The sequence below is a fragment of the Rhopilema esculentum genome, chromosome 3 (genome assembly GCF_057945365.1).
Source record: "Rhopilema esculentum isolate cy_ngs chromosome 3, ASM5794536v1, whole genome shotgun sequence".
Lineage (NCBI taxonomy): Eukaryota > Metazoa > Cnidaria > Scyphozoa > Rhizostomeae > Rhizostomatidae > Rhopilema > Rhopilema esculentum.
The window spans coordinates 6,466,356-6,485,407 of NC_142817.1; the positions used below are offsets into that span (position 1 = coordinate 6,466,356).

Below are 19,052 nucleotides of genomic sequence, written 5' to 3' on the forward strand. Positions count from 1 at the left end.
TGAGTGAGAATGTAATAGAGTGTCTACATATTTCAATGGCCAAAATGTAAACAGAGAGTAACTTGCACCAAAGTCTGAACTTACACATCAATTCGATAGCATGATTACAGGAGAAATGGTAGAATTACAATCTGATAAAGATCTTAGATTTCATGTAATTATTAATACTGAATCAATACATAAAGAAGCAAAGGGATTGGATATGACTAAGATTATATGTGAAAAAGATCTCTTATAAAGCTTTGAGATTTGGTGAAAGGAAAGACATATGAAACTTATAACAAAAGGCTAAAGTTAGTATCATATTCCGCCATATGTAATAAGCAGGCAGCCCGTCTGATATTTTTCTAAGTTGTAGCTCACTTCAAGTAAAAGGAAGAGTTGTAGTATCAGATCTCGTCAAATTAATTATTCGTAAACCAAGCTCTAACAATATTTATCTTTTAATTAAACATTTGCTCATTAATTTTAATACACTCATATCTTGAATAATCATCTCAGGCACCAAAGGACTAAACGTAGTCAATATGATATTTTGTATATATTTGACAACAAAAGCTTTTTGCCAGTTTTTGATAATTAGTTTTTGGAGCATTTATATATAGAGTTACTAATAAAAAATTCTTCTGTTTTAAATGGTTAATTTGAGAAAAAAGTTTTTTAAAGAGACAAAGTCATAAATACAGTTACTTAATACTACGCGCATTCTTCTATAAGGAACCAGGCCAGGACCTAACTTGATTAAAGATTCTTAATTTCTTCCAGTTTTCGGAATGGCTCCTCTTAATTAAGAAAGAGAAAATCATCTTTTGGGGCGGTGCATGACTGCGTGTAGAATTGCTACGAGAAAAGAGCAAAGTGGGTGGCTTTGTTTAATGCATAAATTTGTATAATTATTAAACTTATAATAAAAATATAGCGGTGAAAATGTCTGTGTTATTCATCTAGTTGAGGGAAATGCCCAAAGGTTTTACGGAAAATGGCAATACAATATATATTAACAATATATTTAATAACAGCACCAATATGAATAAATATATACCTTATAGTTCTGACATGCTGATTTTTCCCTTAATTTCAAAGATGCGAGCTACTAGTTTAGTTTTCAATGGCTAACAAAGAAATTGATTGTAGTCATTGTAGCATTTTCAAGCACAGACAGATCTTAAGTTTTCATGCATCTCGTTAATTACACTACCAAGGCCATAGAAGGTCATCTTTTGTTATAAAAGATAACATACTAGCTGTTTCTCAGAAAGCAGACAATATTACTGCTTGTATTGTTTACGTCCTCGAATCGATTAGGCTAACTACTGTCGGCAATTAGCTACAAAAACAAATCCAAGTGAAATCGTCCACTACAGTCTCCTATCCAACATATCTGCTTAGCAAGGCTTAGTACAAGATAGAGGATCTAAAAGCTGTTCCCTTAGGCCAACTTCAAAAGGCAGTTTTTGATTTGACTACCTTTATCAATTCTTCATTCAATGTCATGTCTCACGAGTAATGATACTGCCAGTTTTTGGCGTTGGTTCGAATTTCTAACTAAGGGGACGTTCAGGCGAAAGATAAATGAATGACCATTCCTCTTGTTACTGTCGAATGGCATGTGCAATGAATGTTTCATATAATGAATGTTTCTTACAGAATAAACTTTGCATCGTTATATGCGAGAGCCCTGCTAGAAAAAATGTGTCTATTTTTGCCCAGATCATAATCGCAAGAGAGTATTTTCATGTAATAAGGATCACCTAGTGGTTTTAAATGTGCATTTTATTTTTTTTAAAAACTCAAGCTTGCAAATGCCATATTTTCCGTGCTCAAGTGAGAGGATTTCAACCATTAAAGGGTGTGATCAAACATGTAGAAGGATCAATCAAATGGCCACTGAAAAAATCCACAAAACGACCCACACTCCAAATATTCTAGGACGCCACCTCTGTTTTGTAACTCGATGTTATACCCTTATTTGGAGATATGTAAGGTTTGAGTTTTTAAACGAAGCGGAAAACGAAACACTGACTTCCCAGTTTCATCTCTTTATTTACAAGCTTTAGTTTCAGAAAATCACAGACAGCCACTCCACTAAAGAGTGAAAATATTAAAAGATACATTTTATTAAAATTTGGAGGAACGTGCCTCTCGTCCCGACGTCCCTTGTAATAAGCCGTATTTCATAAGGCTGATGTTACGTTTATTCTGAAAGCTGTCTAGAGACCAAACTTAGGCCAACTTAGATAGCTAATTTTTATTTGTAACTGATGAAGCCTTTATTCTTTATCGGCAGTGTCTTCTATTATCAAGTAGACGAACATCTATCTATTAAAGACGTACTTACCGAGCAAGTGTGGCTTAAACACGGCGTACTTTGACAATTTGTAACCCAAGAACAGAGTTAGTCCAATTTCCAATTTATCGTACTTAGAAAATCTCTTTTAAAGCACCGGGCTTAAGTAATACAGTACGGTCCAGCTCGACCCCATTGGCCTTTGGATTCAACTTTTTGAAAAGAATCCTGTCCGAAATATTATCACTGTGCTAAAATCTCAAGGCGACTGCGAGGTTTAACGTGATCGATGTGTCAATGGAGTGCTAACCAAATACATTTTAAGTTAATCATTTAACTGAATGTCTTCACATATCTTTCACAGCGTTAGTACCTCAAAGCCGAACGACATAATATCGCCCTTATATTGATTTGTAATCCTTTTCTCGGCTTAAAAAGTATGGTATCTGTTCTACATTTCGCTATTAAGGCAGTCAGTCAGCTACTATGATGATTCTTTGGCTAATTTAGAAGCTACTATGTTACAAAACAATCAAAATATACCCATCCTAAATGTGGACAATCTCTTTTGGCAAAGATAAATGTGGTGCTAACGGAGAAAACACAATGGATCTGACAACAAATCTCCTAAGATTCAATGTCCACCGAGGGCCTCTTTAGATTTTGAGAGCCAGTAATCGTCAATTTTAAAGAATATCTTTTTTGTTCTCTTTCATGGAGCCTTACACTCAATTCTATTCTCTAATCTGTTTTTCCCTTATATTTTGCAAATATTTAGCAGCCATGAACCTTTCAAATACTTCATGTTTTCGATGAGGTATCATGACTTAGATGCAATGTAAACTAAAAACCATCAACATTAAAATGAAGCTTGACTTTGATTTCCAATCAGAAATATAGCTATTGAAGGGAAGTGTTTGTATGTGCCTGTATTCAGAATATAGTCTTGCGATCACGTATCGGTGACAAAATCATATTTAAGAGCAAAGTCTTGGAAAACATTAATAGCTATATCAGAGATTGTCCTATTTTGTAAAGCTTAAGCTGTAAAGCTTTCTTCCAAATACAAAAAGGATGTATTTTGTAATGTGTAAAAAACGATTCGAGGTTGCTAAGAAGTAGCTCTTTTGAATCGGGTATTCAAGAAACTATAAAATTTGGAAAGTTACTTTTCATCCCTACTAAAAATGAGTGTTTATTAAGGTATAGTGTAGAGAGAGCGGAATTCTGGGGAGCTGCAACAAATTATACAAATGGAACAAACATGTAAATAAACAAACATCAGCTGTACATATATCGTCTTTTGACTGATGATCGCATTCAGAGTGGAACTCAGAGTCGCAACTTAGAACCACCTTGGTCTGGTTCATAAACGTTGAAGCCGCCGTGTTTTTATTTTCTAAAGAAAAACGTAAAATGAAGTTATCGAACTATGTTCTGATGTTTTATACTCTGGAGAGTGTCGGTCGAAAAGCTTTCTAAACACTTGCTTTTTAATCTCTAACTGTTGTACTAACAAAACATTGTTTAAAAACGTATGCTCAATAACTTGATTTTAAATCAGAAGGTAGTAACAAGTGACAATCGTATATTTGGGGTCTCTATATATACATTAATAGGAACGAAAAGCTACAAGAAAAGGCTTATGGTGGTGGTAGTGGTGGTATATGAGAGAATGGCCGGGTCTGCAGCTTAAACAACTATAAATCCTTACATGTCATGACCACTTGTCATATCGGCCAATACTCACCGAAAATAGGAACTATTATACTTAAAATTAAGAAAATATAGCAGGCTATAAAGGGAAAACCTGATCTACTTAAAAGTTTTTCTATACCGCCTTGATAAGCTATTAAAAATAAGCCGGTCTGCATTTTACTGACGAAATTCCACCCCTGTTTAAGCAGGTACAGCCCTGTGGACAAGGTACTGCCCCGTAGGGTACAGTTTTCTTTCGATGTCAGTTTCTAAGCGGAACCAGCTTTGTTCTCCAAAGCATAAATATCATTGAACAGTGCAGGCTTTTACGAGGCGAATGAGCCGTTGATATTGCATTTCCAGCGTGTTATAGTATGGTTTCTGGCTGTTTCTCTTTGGCCAACTCAAGTTCCCTGGTACTCCAAGACGAGAAGAAGATTAAGCACCAGTACATAAAGTGATTTTCCGAGTTATTCCAATAGTAATTTTGTGCATCTTTCACGGAGCATTACCTTTAACAAGGAATTTCACTGAGGCTCCATAGGTAGTTTGCTAAAAAAGCCCTGGAAGGAAGGTGCTGACTGTAAGTGCACGATCTTTGTGTACAAATGTGCTCGAGGTGAAGGGAGGAAATGAAAGGATCCCTCCCAGAGACAAAATTATTTATGGCCTGTGTAGTCTCTCTGTAAATCACACCATAGTGTTTTTTCACAATTTATGTCACAATTAGAGATTTCAGAGAATTTATTAGAGCTATTGAAGCTTTTTTGCAGTGACGTTGGTGAAACATCGAAACCTAAGGTTTCTCAAAATTCGTGGAGTTTATAGTATTGATGACTCTGGCATGATGATGACTCTGGCAATTTCAATATACGACCATGCCAATAAGGTAACGCATAATACACAGACATAACCTCATTGTCTTGGTTGAGAAGCCAATTCTACTTGCATACTTGTCTTTACCTGCTAACGATGTTGAGTGTCTCATGCGTACAGGAAAATTAGTGCCAGGCCAGGTCATGATCACAAATATTGCCATTGCTTATGCAAGATATTTTCATTGCTCAGAAGACCGTTTAAAGATTCTAACAAGCAGTTTTATCAGCTGCAACAAGCTGTTATAGCTTTAGAGATTTTCTTTAGTGTGTCAATCTTTTCCTCCTGAAAACGAGAGTCTATCACTCTAACCAGAGGGATTTGGTTTGTAGGGGTCGCGCAGCCCAAACTATGCAAAAATGGACTAACTGCTAGAACTATTTATAGCAATGTTATATATTTACCACCGGCTACAAGTAGTTATGATTTGGCATCACCTTTGCATAAAATATATCTCTTAAATATAAGCCTATGCCTTCGCATTAACTGATAATTTTCAAATGAATGACTGAATGATATCAAACCTCGTTTCTTCATTCTAACTGTCATTATTCATCCAACATCGAAACGTAGATGGATCTCACTAAAACCTGTACATCTATGGATTTTCAATTTAAATTTGAAGCACCTTTGAAAGTATAGCCACGGGAAGCAGAATAATAAAAAAAACATAATTCGAAGTTTGGCAACATCTCTGAGAGTTTTTGTTCCGGCAATAAAAAAAGCAGATGCTCGGAAAATTATATGGAAGTTTGTATGCTTTGAAACGATGGCATTGTGATGATAATGATGAGAGGAACTTTAATTCAAACACTATAAGCAACTGTATTTAAAAAAACTTTTCAAGAGAATAATAAACCAATAAGAAGAGCATTTAAAACAAATTTTTCGTTATTGTGTGAAAGTATAACTGTGTGAAAGTATAATTCAGAAACACATGGATTTTGCAAACTTTTGGCAACACAAATTGTTTTATTTGAAAAATATACTCTTAAATATTTGTTTGCAAATTTTTATACTGTAGTATTTTTATGCTAATGAACTGGGCTCGAACGAAACATTGTAAGATAACCTAAAGGCGCAAGCTGCTGGGTATTGTGCGTCGGTAAGGGGCGTTGGCATCATTGCCACACCCTTTATGCATCATGTTAATGCCGCATTATACTGTTATTTAATAATCTTCATCAATTATAGAAGATTTATGTAACCGTGTTTGAAAAAAGTGGGGCGGGGGGTATTGCCCCAAACTCTCCCCGAAGCCGCCACTGCTCGTAGCTGTTTCCTATCTTAACTAACATACACACTATCTTTGATGATTCCACGAGCAAACAGAACGGACAATTTTGCTAGAAAGGGTTGATCGGAACGCACGATTTTAAAGCAAGAAAATACTTTTGGTTTTCGAAAAACAACTCTCAAAGAGGAATAGGCCGTTACAACATAGTTAAAATAACCTAAAATGGTATTATTCCAATTTTTTCTTGTAACAGGTTTCAAAACTATATGACTAAGATTATGCAAACGAAATGTATCCACAAACAAAAAAAGGAGTTTTTCAATCAACATACGGGAAATATGTAGAAATATTTGAAGCACAATCTTTAAAATAGGTATAGTTTCAAATAAATGTGGATAAATGGTGGCATATAGACAAACCTAGTGCTCTTGCTCTTGGTTGAATTCTTCAGTTGTATCTGATTCTACAAATTTCACTTGCTCGTGTGAGAACGCCTTATTTGCCTGCCAAAAGAGCAGAGATTAATACAAAATGACACGCTTCAATCAGAAATCTTAATAAGCATCTTGTTATAAGATCAGGTTTATAAACAAAGTCGGGAATTATAATCCCAAATACGTACACAACTCTAGGAATGATGACCTCTTTCAAAGCAGAGATTTGGATCCACGTTATCGTGAAGTTGACCCGGCCATTGTTGATATCAGGTCAGAATCATCGTTGCAACGGAATTTCAAATCAAAACAATGAAACATTGATGATGCTTAATGTTACAACAAAAATACCTTTTGTAACCTTAAATTGGATTAATCTTAAGAACTATAACAGCATTAATTTTCCAGGGATAATCAGGCCCTAATCATACGCTTTCCGTCTGTCGTGTGCAAGATTTTAAATTTCGTTTCACAGCAAAGATAGCTTTGTTTAGTGGTATGGAGCCGCTGTCGATAAGGTTGAAAATCGTGGATTAAATAGGCTATTGCGTGTATAGATAGGAGTCTATAAAATAAGATCCGAAATCATATGTTATTACCTTTTGAATAATGCATAATGCTCAAATTGTGAAGAATTTTATGGAAGAATTGCCAGAATATTTTCTTGAAACCAAGAAATTTTACTAAATGAAAAATTACGTGCGTAGCCATAGGGTGGAAGCACTTTGACAACCCCAATTTCCCAAGAAGTCTATTTCCAGGAGCGTGTCGAATTTGTTTGAATTGCGGTGTAAGGAAAGACTTTCTTGGTGATTCACCCTGATTTCCCACTTCTTAATTATCTCAGTCTATTTAATTGAAAATCCCCTCTTGGAAAATGAAAAACTGTTGCACATATCTGCATTTGATCCATTCTCAGAAATATGAAAAATTAGGTATTTTAAAATGCATACGATTCATAGAAGCGATTTCGACACAATTTGTAAGATCTATTAATGAAAATTTTAAACAAATTGTTAAAGTTTAGAGGGAGGGTGCTGAAGACCTTGTCTTAATTTAGCTATTCCACTACCAGCAAACGCTCGATACACTGTAAACAACAGTGTAGAACGAACCAAGAAGAAATTGCTTCTGCTTCTCAGTCCTGAAATCCCGTCAATCAGAGGGGTGGCTCCAAACGGTTAACTGTGATAATCTTTATCATTATAAATCATTTACCAATGGTGGTACTTTTAGGGAACCTCTGTTAAGTTTTCGCATACAACGTAAAACTCGAAGACGGTCTCATTTAGATATAAAGATATTAGTAATTTTGTTCTATTGCAATACTTGACAACTAAACTTGATTTATGTTCCAATCTCACATACCGTAAACACAGTATAACACCGCTATCTCGAACAAACATGCGTTATCTCGAACCGTATTTTGTCGCACTTTTTTGGTGGACGGAAAAGCAAGATTATTCGAGTTCAATTATCAATACTTTTCTTTCACCAAACCAAGTTGTTGTTTTCTAACTGGTACGCTGGTTCAAGTGTTATCAGTTCCGTATTGTGTAGACAGTGGTCAGTCCTTCCCCATCCCTAAGATTTGAAGTTTTGGTCCTTATCCTATTTTTCACATACATATATGTTGTGCAATTAGGTTAAAGAAGGCTTTAAAGAAAGTAAAATGTGGTTTCAATAAAACTTTCGGTATTATTTTTTGAATGACCAAAAATTTTTATAGTGCATTTTTGTAGCTGCATATCTAACGGCAATATTTTCCTGTTTGCAACGAGGATCAGAATATTTATCTTGCTTCAGGGCCAAATAGTTTTGAATAAATGGAGTTCTTCGATACAGGTTTTGGGAGAACTTTGAACAATCGTTAGTAGCGAACTTGCTATAATTCGTATATATGTTTACCTTGTCCTAAAAATCGAGTTGTCAAAAGCCCCACAACTCAAAAATTCTCTAACCCAAACAATTTTCATAGTTTTCTAGGAGGATAGAGTTATTGGGTCTATACTGTAGCAACAAAAATATACTAGAAGCAACAGTTTTTGAGCAGTTAAAGCACGGTAAGATATAGCAGCTGGCCAGTACGGAAACCGTGGTTGGTCTTGGGGCCATTTGAATGCTGCTCAAGTAAAAAGATGGGCCTATGTATTTCTATCGTAGTTGACAACCTGTATTGTCAAACAAACTTGTTCTTATTGATAAAACATGTATCTCAGAGAAGAAAGATTTTGGTTACAGCTACATGAAGTGAACATTTCCGAAGAGCTCGGTAATTCTCAAGAGCAACTGATGAACAATAACATTGGAAAGACAATATTTAATTTGAAGGGCATCACAAAATCATCTTGATAGTAAACATTAATTTATGGCTTTTAAAAATATTAATTGAAATGTTGTTGAAATGTTAATTGAAGAAGAAAATCAACTCATGGGTAAGAAAGTCCCCAGACCATACTGCGAAAACTTCTTGCGAGTTTAAAATTTTGGAATCAAAATGATAGCAAGCAAGCAAGAAATTCCCCGCATACAATTTTCAGGATCTAGTTTCAGTAAGATTGACTAAAATATGTTAATTTCAAAGTTTTTCTTGCTTAAAGATGTTTTTGGTATTGATATAATTTAGAATTGGATAAACCTGAGACCAGCTCGTCATTTTGCCTCTATAACTGTTCAAAACATCAAAATCGCAAAATCCAGCAAAGAACCTAGCGACATCTCGTGCAGCAAATGTTAGTGACAACAAATTGACATTACAAGATGCTGAAAATATTCGGATACAGAGTATTTGAGCTTGCTATTTCCTATTTTCTTTAAATATGCAGATAAACAAAAAGTTTACTTCGATACAAAACGTCAAGGCATTTGATATCAAATAATACTTTAACTGGAATGTTTTGCTGGAATGTTTTGCTTCAAGAGCTCCAAAGAACTTTATAATTTTATTAATTACTTAAATCCAATATCAATGTTAATTGTTATAAAGAAAGCATCTATCAAAAATATCTAACCTTACCCAGGAGAATTGTTAAAAACACAGTAACCACACGAGCTGCATAGGAAGTGTCCTAAAATCGACGCCATCTTTCAAACATGTGATTCAAATTCTTTTTTGAGGGCATTGCATTTTGGGAAAATGCAAACGAGGGCGACAAATTTCGCACAAAATCCTTGCAGATTTCTTCAAAATTTTCTATCTTAATATTTTTAAACGAAAAGTCTTCCGAAATGAAAAAAAGTCAACATAAATTTTAAGAAGCAGAGACTCAAGCAAAGACCTGCCCTATTAGGCTCAGCTCCTTCTATAAGTTTGTAGCATTTCGCAGAGTTGGGTAAAAAACAGTTAAAGGTAATTCACTTAGCCAGCTGAAACCTGCTAAGGTTTAAAGGAAAAAGAACACGGAGTGACCTTGTCTAATATCTTAGCTGCATTTTAACTAATCAACAAAAGAATTCAAACCCATCTATGTATCTACGCTTAATGCCTTGCTAAGTCATCTTTAGATGGGATAAAATATTTGCATTTTATACATTGTTCCATCAAAAAATGACTTGAAAACGGCCATTTGAATTTCACGTAATGTTTGAACTTTTTTAGACAAGAATGTTTGTTGATTCAACAATTCATATCAAGAACGTAAGGTTAATCAAACTTATACACAAAGTAAGTGCCAAGTATGTTCGTAAATTCTTTGAAGATAAGGTTCCTTCAAAAAACCTTTCCAAAAATTGACGAATGAGGCAGAAAATAGCAAATAAATACAGTCCATTTCATTTCCTTGACAATCTTGTTAAGCAAAGGCCAAACTGCGAAAAACGTTAAGGGACCATCTTGTCCTAGCCTTTCTCGTGGTTGAAAAACCATTAGGTAAAACCCGAGTGCGAAAAGTTATTAAATGCTATTCCAGTGAACAGAATACCTGTATATAACTTTAAAAAAGCATACTTTCATTCAAAAGATAAACTTTGTTTAATATAAAAAGAACTAATAAAGAAAACGAAACCAGAATGTTTCAATTTACGATGAAACATAGAGAAGAACAAGAAAGAAGAACGGATCGTTCTGCAGGATTTATAGACAAAGGACAAGAAAGATTTTTGCGCAACAAATTTCCGTTTGTCGCCAGTTTCGGTCTGCTATGACCGAAAAATTTTAAGTATTGCACCGTGTCTCAATATGCAACATTTTTTATCACTTTCTCAAAATCCTGAATAGCAAAGAACCATTAGATTTATTTCCATTTTTGTTAAATAATAATGACTTAGCAACATTGTAACTAGCATCCAGTTTCAAGAACGTCGAGAAATAAAAATAAAAATTATAGAAAGGGAAAAGAGAAGACAACGGAGGTCCCTTCTCTTTCTTTCCTCGACCATTTTCATTAGAACAATTTATAAGAACCAGAGGCTCAAAACTGGTCAAAAATTAGGAGCAAATTAAGAACAAGCTGAGGTTGAGCCACTGAGAAATGTAATTTTGAGGAATTGTCTCAAAAACGAGGTAATTTTGTGGCCCCAACTTGTTCTTGATTTGCTAACTTCGGCCTTAGCTTGTTCAATATTCGAATATCCTGAAAGAGCGATAGATTTAGGCGAAATGAAAGCCATGAGAATGTTAGGCCATTACTCACCATGAAAAATAAAAGTTATAGCATTGAAATTACTTACGAATTTCCTTCACAAAATATTGAAGGATAAATTTTGACGAAAAAAAGTTAACCAAGGGCAATACAAACGTTTAGGTGAATTTAGGAGCTACCAGCCTCTTGGGCCAATTGTTTGCAAAAGAAATGATTGAGACAAAAAATGAACCGAAACAAGGAAATATGGATATTTTCTTATGGAAAATGAACCGTTTGTGCATTCATGAGTAAAGCTATTGACGCTGGTTCATTGTTTATATTCTAATCAACAAAAAGAACGCTAAAAAACAAAAGTACTCACAGAAATCAGCTACTGAAGCAAATGTTTACTTGCGCAGAAAATGATTTCGAGTCAATGGACCTACGGGCTGTTTGCTTGCATTGTTGGACAGTAATGGTCAGATTGACGGAGTCTCACCATAAGATCAAGTACCTTTAGGAAGAAGGTCAACATATATTAAGTGAACTGTGTGAAGAAATGACGTCGATACAAAGAAAATTGTCGTTTATTTGTTATTTTGCTTTAATCTTGGTAAAATTCACACTGCGATTTGATTACATCGGGAGATTAACATATTTAAGTGTCAGGAAATTGTCAATAGAGAGGATCTTAAGCCTGACATCATCATGAGATTCACAAGGATAAAGCATAGTAGGATTGGATCGGAAAGTCGGGGTTGTTTTCAAAAATCCAGATTTTTGGGATCTATAGGGTGAAAGATCTTTTTCTCCCAGGAAAACTGGGAAAATCTGTTGAAATCTTCAATGTAAGAACATTAAATTCTCCTACTTACTCACACGCAGAGCGAAGAGACTTGCCTAAGGTCCTACCTATTATGCTTTACCGAGAATGCTATGCAACCAAAATTAGATCTTAGAAAGTTTGTATACAATTTTGTTTTTCCTGGAGATTTGTGCCTAATTGTACAAAATTGCAAAAGGTTGGAAGACCAAGATAAGGACTTGGACGACAACACTCTTCTTCTCGTGTTTATAATGCACCCTTAACTAGTTCATCACTCTCTTCCCCCCGAATACCGATGGTTGGATGACCTACAACAGAAACATGTGAAACCAGATTTGTAGCTCGTTGCGGAAAGCCCTTCCTTGTCAGGACAAGAGTTTTACAGGGCCTAAGGAGAAACTGCTTTCCGTATAGGGATGCCGTTTGTCGAGAAATAGCCGTTAGTTGAGTTATGGAAGTTGATTGGAACCAATTTTGCTTTTTCACACAGTTCAGCCCTTTTATTAAAATCCAAGTTGAAAATTGGTAGCGTAATTTCTCTATACTTCTAGTCTTTCTCTCTTTAAAATACATAACCAACGTAGCCGCAGAGGAGGAGCACTGAAAAGGCTTTCATATTGAGGTTCAGTTGCACAAAGTTACAAAGACTCGTCACGTCGCTCTTGGCAGGAACGTCGGAAGCATTTCATAGGAAAGGGGGTACTTTCCAACAAATTGTAGAGAGAGTACAAAAGTAAGGAAAAGATGTGTTTTGCCAAAAGTTGGGAGCACATGCACCTGATACCCCCCTCGGTCCAACGTCCCTGCATTGCATTTTCTTCGAATATTATCCTTCCCAATAGAGGGCTTGTTTTTAGGTCCCCCTTAAGTTATGCCCCTGTCTGGTCTTTTTGTCTGCGATTAATTGAATTCAAGTTCGTATCACAAACATCTCCAAGTACTATGACTCGATAAGGGAGAGGCAAGCCAGCTCTATAACACTCTTTTTTACCTTCCCTAAAATACTGACATTTGAAATATAAGAGTGAAGTTGCCAGAACTATGTCTAGCCAACAGTTAGCCAAGTTGAAAAACACGGGTACAGAAATCACTAAAAGCGATAACCACTTAACGCAATTGCTAGAATTACATAAAGAGATTATCTAATTATTAAAATCAATTTATTTGTGGTGTTCGATTGAGAAATAGTCTGTTTTTCATATTTAGCCTCATCTGTTTATGCAACAGTAGTGCAACAGTGTTTGAAATCGAATTAATGGAAGAATGAAGGGATTAATATTACAATGTTGTTAGACTTGCTAAAGAGATCAGAATCGATTTATCAGAAAAAATATTGTTGGTTATGTGGAAAGAGGCTAAAACTCTAGTATGAAGGACCAACGTAATCTTTGTCGATAAATGATAAGCCTGTTTATAAGAAATAGTTCTAGGATTAATGCACGGATTGATTGAGGATTAATCAGCGATCAGATGAAGAATATAAGGAAGAACAAGAATCCAGTGCATTATCAGGTCTGGAAAACACTGAACATCTGAGTTATTATAAGCACTTAAACACATTATGTTTTTGAATTTGTTTCAACACAGATGGTTTATCATCAGTTGCAAAACGATCGAGTCCCAGTAGCCTCAAATGGTAAGCCAAGATGTTTGAAGGGGGGGGGGGGGGGCTGTGGTTGATCCGATCGATTTCAATTTTCGTTTTTGCAAAGAGGCGTTATTGCACAAATGCTTTTTTAAAAAAATTCAAAAAAAAAGAAAAAAGTTTTAAAAAGGCGTTTCCTACGTTTTTCAAGACTCTGACGGGCGTGGTCGAGAATAGTTGTTTTCTCTACCCTAGTTTTTTCGGGCTGGCAATCCTACTGGCCCAAGACATTGAAGCATTTCCAACCGAAGTTCAAACAATGGCAACTTCACCATCACACTTAAATTCAAACTTGAATAGAGATTCAAATGTCTGTTTTTGAATAATGGATTTTTGGCAAAATCCCCTGCACACCCACCCCAAAAGAGAAAACATGGAAATTTTATCAGAACAGTACTTTAGGCTTATCTATCGTGTACAGACAAGAAATTGAAACAAATGTTCATATTGTCAATTGAAGCACGATTTAATAAACAATACCTTCTTTTATAAAAATACCATTTAATACTCCCCATGAATTACCTGCTGCGAAAGAGCTTACAGCCAATTAACCAAAAATTACAATGCACCTAGTGAATAGAGGCTTGTTGTTAAAATATCACATGATGAATCCAGCAAAATTGCAAAATGTCATCTTTACCAAATTTGCCAATAGCATTCGATTGTAGAAATGGCATTTCTTTAAGGAGGAAAGTATAGGAAGAATAACGGGAAGCATGTGTATTTCGTTTATTGTCAAGAATTCCGTTACATTCAGAATAAAAAATTAGGAATACAGGTAAGGTCAAGAAAGAAAATAATAAAGTATTTGAAATATGGTAAATCAAAGTATAAATAATCTTAATTGAGATTTTTCAACACGCTATGGTTTGACATTGGCCATTTTGTATAAACGTATGCGGCACTCTGTTATGCAATTAGGCCTATGTGCTAACACAATTAAAAACTTGGGAAATAGGAAGTCCTGAATCAGTTTCATCGCTCGAGGGAAAAGCAAAATGGCCATTCATAGCTGTTATCCTAACATTGAAAGGTTTCACGGTAGCGACACTAGGGTGGTAGCTTGACAACAAGTGTAAACTTTGATATAGGTAAGACAATTTGATATAGGTGTGTTCATTTTTAGTTGTTCTCATAGCTGCCCAAGACGTGTTCACATTCAACGTGATACGTTGCCGAAAATCGCTGATTTCAAGGTAGACTCAGCAACTTGTTGTTACTACCATGGAATTTATACTTATATCTCTAATGTTTATGTTGGCATTAGTGCAAGGTGCTATTGTTCCAGGAAACGCAGCCAAAAAGCCAGGGGAATGCCCTACACTACCAAATTTAGCCAATATCGAATGCCCGCTGCCTCCGAATGTCCACAACACGATCGAATTCAACAGCTATCTGATGACAATTGCGGGATGCCTTTTCGATGGGGACTGCCCTGGCACAGAGAAGTGTTGTTTTGATGGCTGCAGAACAACATGCGCGAAAGCTAATATTGTTGAAGTAATGAAAAATCAATCGAGAAGTTGCCCTGAAATTGAGAAAGCAGATGGCGATTGCAAATACGTAGATGACTCTGCTGCATTCCGAGAATGTCAGACGGGCGATGATTGCAGCAGTTCTGAGAATTGCTGTTACGACGGCTGTCGTAAAATATGCGAAAGTATTAAAGAGCCGGAGAAATTAGTCGTAAAAGACGGTGTGTGCCCTCCGGTTGATGATTCAGAATGCGCTAGCCTACTTCTAGAGGAAGGGGACATCCTAGGAGGACGAAATTTGGAGCAAATTGAAGGTTGCAGTATGGACAAAGACTGTAATGACACAAAAAAATGCTGTTATAGCGGATGCCAACGAAAATGTATTGAGCCTTTTGTTGTAGAGAAAGTAGATCAAATCAAATATAAAGGTGAAATGGAGGAAAACCACAAGTCAAAGGATATAGAGAGTCAAGAAGCAAAGATCGTTGGAAAGGAACTGAGCACTGAATCAAAAATGAAAGCCAATAGGCTGCTGGAAAAGGAGAGAACTTTTGTTATGATCAAGCCAGATGCAGTGAAAAGAGGACTGATCTCTGACATACTAAAAAGATTTGAAAGAAAAGGATATAAAATGGTCGCAATTAAATTAGCAAAGGTAATTTTTGCATCTAGTTAAAAAAATTACTAGGTAGAGAAATATCAGAGTTATTGAAATTTCTACTCCGTCATTTGATATAGACATCTTTCTCCGATAACAGAACCTTCAGGGGTTAAATATTCTAAAGCTTTGAGAAATCTTTGACAAAAGGCTAGTTAGCCATCTTATCAACAGACTACCTGCTAAAAAGTTAAAATGAAAGCTTGAGCCTTCAGACTTTAAACTGTGTATTAAACGCTCTCTAAGCAAGATAGGGACTGTAATTAAAAAATAACTAATACAAAACCAAATAATCGGCCAGTCACTTAAATTTACTTAAATTTAAGTTTGTTTGGATCTTCTCTTCAGAACATCATCGTCGATTTATAAAATGACCATAAATTCTATATAGAACGAAAATCATCAAATTAGAGTAAGATATATAGCTAATCGATAATCTCATATTTTGACGTATAGATAATTGATATGTTGTAAACAGAGGAATATGAATTTTAATTTCAGCCAAGCAGATTGCTGCTTCTTGAGCATTACATCCATCTAAAAGTGAAATCGATGCTGGAGGATATCCTGGAGTATGTTGGTTCTGGCCCTGTTGTTGTGATGATCTGGCAAGGCACTGGGGTTGTAGACGGGGCTAAAGCAATACTTGGTGCAAATGACCCCTTGACAGCAAAGCCCGGAACAGTCAGAGGTGATTTCACTTTGCAAATTGGTAAAGATATTGTCTATAGCAGTGAAAGTGAAGAAAAAGCTAGCCGTGAAATTGGACTGTGGTTTGATAAAGATGAATTGGTGGATTGGTAGTCTTAAGGTTTTGTAAAAAAATTGTAAGCAAAACAATTACAGTAAGATTCTAGACGGTGTATTTTGGGAATGGACATCAAGCTAATTGGAAATACCATAACAGGATAATTTAAATTCAAACTTAATAATTTAACTGCTATCTACCATATAACGGTACTAAATTTTACACTTGTAGTACTAGCAAAGAGAATCTTTCATTTATAGGGCATGATTTTGTTTGATTTAGTCTGCGTCTTGCTATTTCAATGATCGCATACTCAGACTTTTGGTAAGAACTTGTGCAGAAAGATTGGTTTCTAACTAGTTTTCGATCTATGTTATAACGCTTTATACTCTGAAGAGTGTCAGAGGAAAAGATTTAGTAGCATGTTTCAAATTTTTTGCTTTTTTCAAAGCAATTTTTAAATTCTGTACCACGAAAAGATTGTTTTCATGAATTGTTTCTGAAACTAAAATTTGGCAAACGAATTAATTTGTACAAGCATTACTTGTTCAACCAGTGTATTATCGAACATAGGCCGAGGACACCACTACCAGCAAACAAAACTTTGCTTGCTAGCTTACTGTGTATCTCAAACCTAGCTAGAGTAATGACAATCATTTTTCTAAATTAGCTGTTGGACGATTTTCTAAAATTGAGAGACGTGCAATCATAAACCCGTTTTTTGCAAAAGAATTGTTTTCTTGTGAGTTTCTTCTGAATAGTGGAAAGATTTACGAAGTTTGCAAATTAACAACTGTGACGAAAAGCCCTTTTATGTATTTAGAATTCTCTGTCTTATCCAGAAGTGGACATTTTATTAACTTCTCGGTCTATAAAGTCAATTTCTAACTTCTGAATATCAGAATAGTTTTGGCTTTGATTAAACGTATTATCAATACGATTTTTCACTTCCTGATTCAATAGATATTTTCAAAACTTTCAATCATCAGTATCCATGCAGTATACATACTTTTGTTTGATTTAGACTTCGTTTTGAATTAGCATTGATGAATTTTTCTGACTTTTAGTAATGATAAAGACAACCTTTCATTTGGTAGAGATACTCTTGTATGCAAAATTTTATTGAATTTAGGGTAGCTTCCTAAAACTTCGATGATCAAATTTTCAAACTCTTATCTGAAAAATAGAATCATATCACTCGATATCAGCTTAAGGCCTAGATGCTCGAGATAAGATCAAAAACCAATAACAATAGAAACAGTAATATGTAAGCCGATTAAATTCTTTTATACAAATGTATCAATATTTTGGTCACGATTTGATTCTCAGAATTACTAAAGTTTACCTCAATCATTTCCTTGGTTTCTTTCGGCGTTTCCAAAACTCCTAGAATGAAAAATATTGAATTCAAAAGCACGAGCCCTAATTTAGTTTTTACCGATATCGGTGTATCTTTTTTCAATATAACTTATTTGATAATTTCCAAAAGCGAATATTCATTATTGTTATCATCAGAACATGTAAGGCTTTTCTATCCTTTATTGCTTGCAGCTTATCAGATCGTGTGAATATTATTTGTTATAAATCATTGAACTTAGGCCGTCCGCCTTGTTTGCCAGTCACTCTGTGTTTCAAGCTTTTCCCTTGCAAAATCTAGAAGTTTTCAAATTTTATTTGATAGAAAAATATAGCAACCGAATAAGTAATAATCAGAGTTTATTTTCAATTCCTCCACACAAAGAAAGTAACTGTTACGTCACAAAATTGTCAAAAACTTGTTGATGATTAGACAGGACACCCCTGCTATCTACTCACATTGTTTTTCAGAGAAACCACCAACACCCCAACCCCCCGTTTCTAGTGCAATAAGCCCTGCAGAATCTATGAACATAGAAAACGTAACAGTAGTGTCGAGAATGACCTTGTGATGTACGTAGGTGAAAAAAGAATATCTTGTGTCAAATTTCAAAACAGTAAAAATATATGTAGAATATCAGTCTTGCAGTTGGTTTATGATCACATTAAGCGTAAAGTTTTGAAGTTCCAATGTTAAATTGAAAGCGTGTCGTCGATTTTCTTTCTTGGTCGTTACCTATTATGTCCACTTCCAAGAGGGACGGAAAATGTTTCTAACAATTAAGAAGAGAACTTGGCATTCCCAGCCAGTTGGCATTTTATAAAAAGATACTTATTTTTCAGATTATTAAATGTTAACTGGTCTGTTTTTCATAATTATCTATCTACATATCGTGATGTCATACTATCTTTCTACAGCGGCATATTTGTTTCCAGTCCCTGAGCTTTGCTTGTGACAAACAAAATACAGTGGTACATTTGCTTATTAATACCATTTAATATATAGTTAATACAATTTTAGGACAAAACCAGATTGGAAACGTGCGTCTGCTCGTCAAGGAGATTACAATGCAAGCTCTGAAATGAATGTAATTGAATGTAAGCACTGAGCTCTTTCTGACAATGTTCCTCAATATCAAATATAAATCAACAGCATTGCTACTTCAAGGTCTCATTGGACCTCAGGGGAGTATTTTATAATATTCATGACGGATTTTAAAACGTTTCTAGAAGAAAGAAAGAAAGTACTT

At 35.2% G+C, this 19,052-nt stretch overlaps 2 protein-coding genes across 7 annotated transcripts in view; one reads left to right on the forward strand and one right to left on the reverse strand.

The window, feature by feature from the left end:
* LOC135692412 (uncharacterized) overlaps window positions 1-11,608 on the reverse strand; it is an 81,769-nt gene extending 70,161 nt beyond the window's left edge. For all 5 annotated transcript variants that reach the window (XM_065210517.2, XM_065210515.2, XM_065210516.2 and 2 more), the window contains exons 1-2: window positions 11,477-11,608; window positions 6,518-6,601 (exon numbers count right to left, since the gene is read on the reverse strand). The gene's annotated coding sequence lies outside the window, so the exon portion shown is untranslated. The remainder of the gene's footprint in view (window positions 1-6,517; window positions 6,602-11,476) is intronic.
* A 2,521-nt stretch (window positions 11,609-14,129) lies between these two features.
* Window positions 14,130-18,162, forward strand: LOC135692423 (uncharacterized). Of its 2 annotated transcripts, XM_065210542.2 has the most exons (3): window positions 14,133-14,656; window positions 14,854-15,695; window positions 16,200-18,162. In XM_065210542.2, exons 2-3 carry the CDS (start codon window positions 14,964-14,966, stop codon window positions 16,500-16,502), a joined length of 1,035 nt encoding a protein of 344 aa, XP_065066614.2. In that variant the 5' UTR covers window positions 14,133-14,656; window positions 14,854-14,963; the 3' UTR covers window positions 16,503-18,162. The 2 variants fall into 2 exon arrangements, with proteins under 2 accessions (XP_065066613.2, XP_065066614.2); XM_065210541.2 differs by having other exon boundaries at window positions 14,130-15,695.
* The last annotated feature ends 890 nt before the right edge of the window (window positions 18,163-19,052 follow it).

Excerpts from the sequence above, each read along its gene's own strand:
- LOC135692423 (XM_065210541.2), top strand. The coding sequence starts at position 14,790 with ATGGAATTTATACTTATATCTCTAATGTTTATGTTGGCATTAGTGCAA. Across the intron at positions 15,696-16,199 it reads TCGCAATTAAATTAGCAAAG|CCAAGCAGATTGCTGCTTCT; the intron begins GTAATTTTTGCA and ends TTTTAATTTCAG.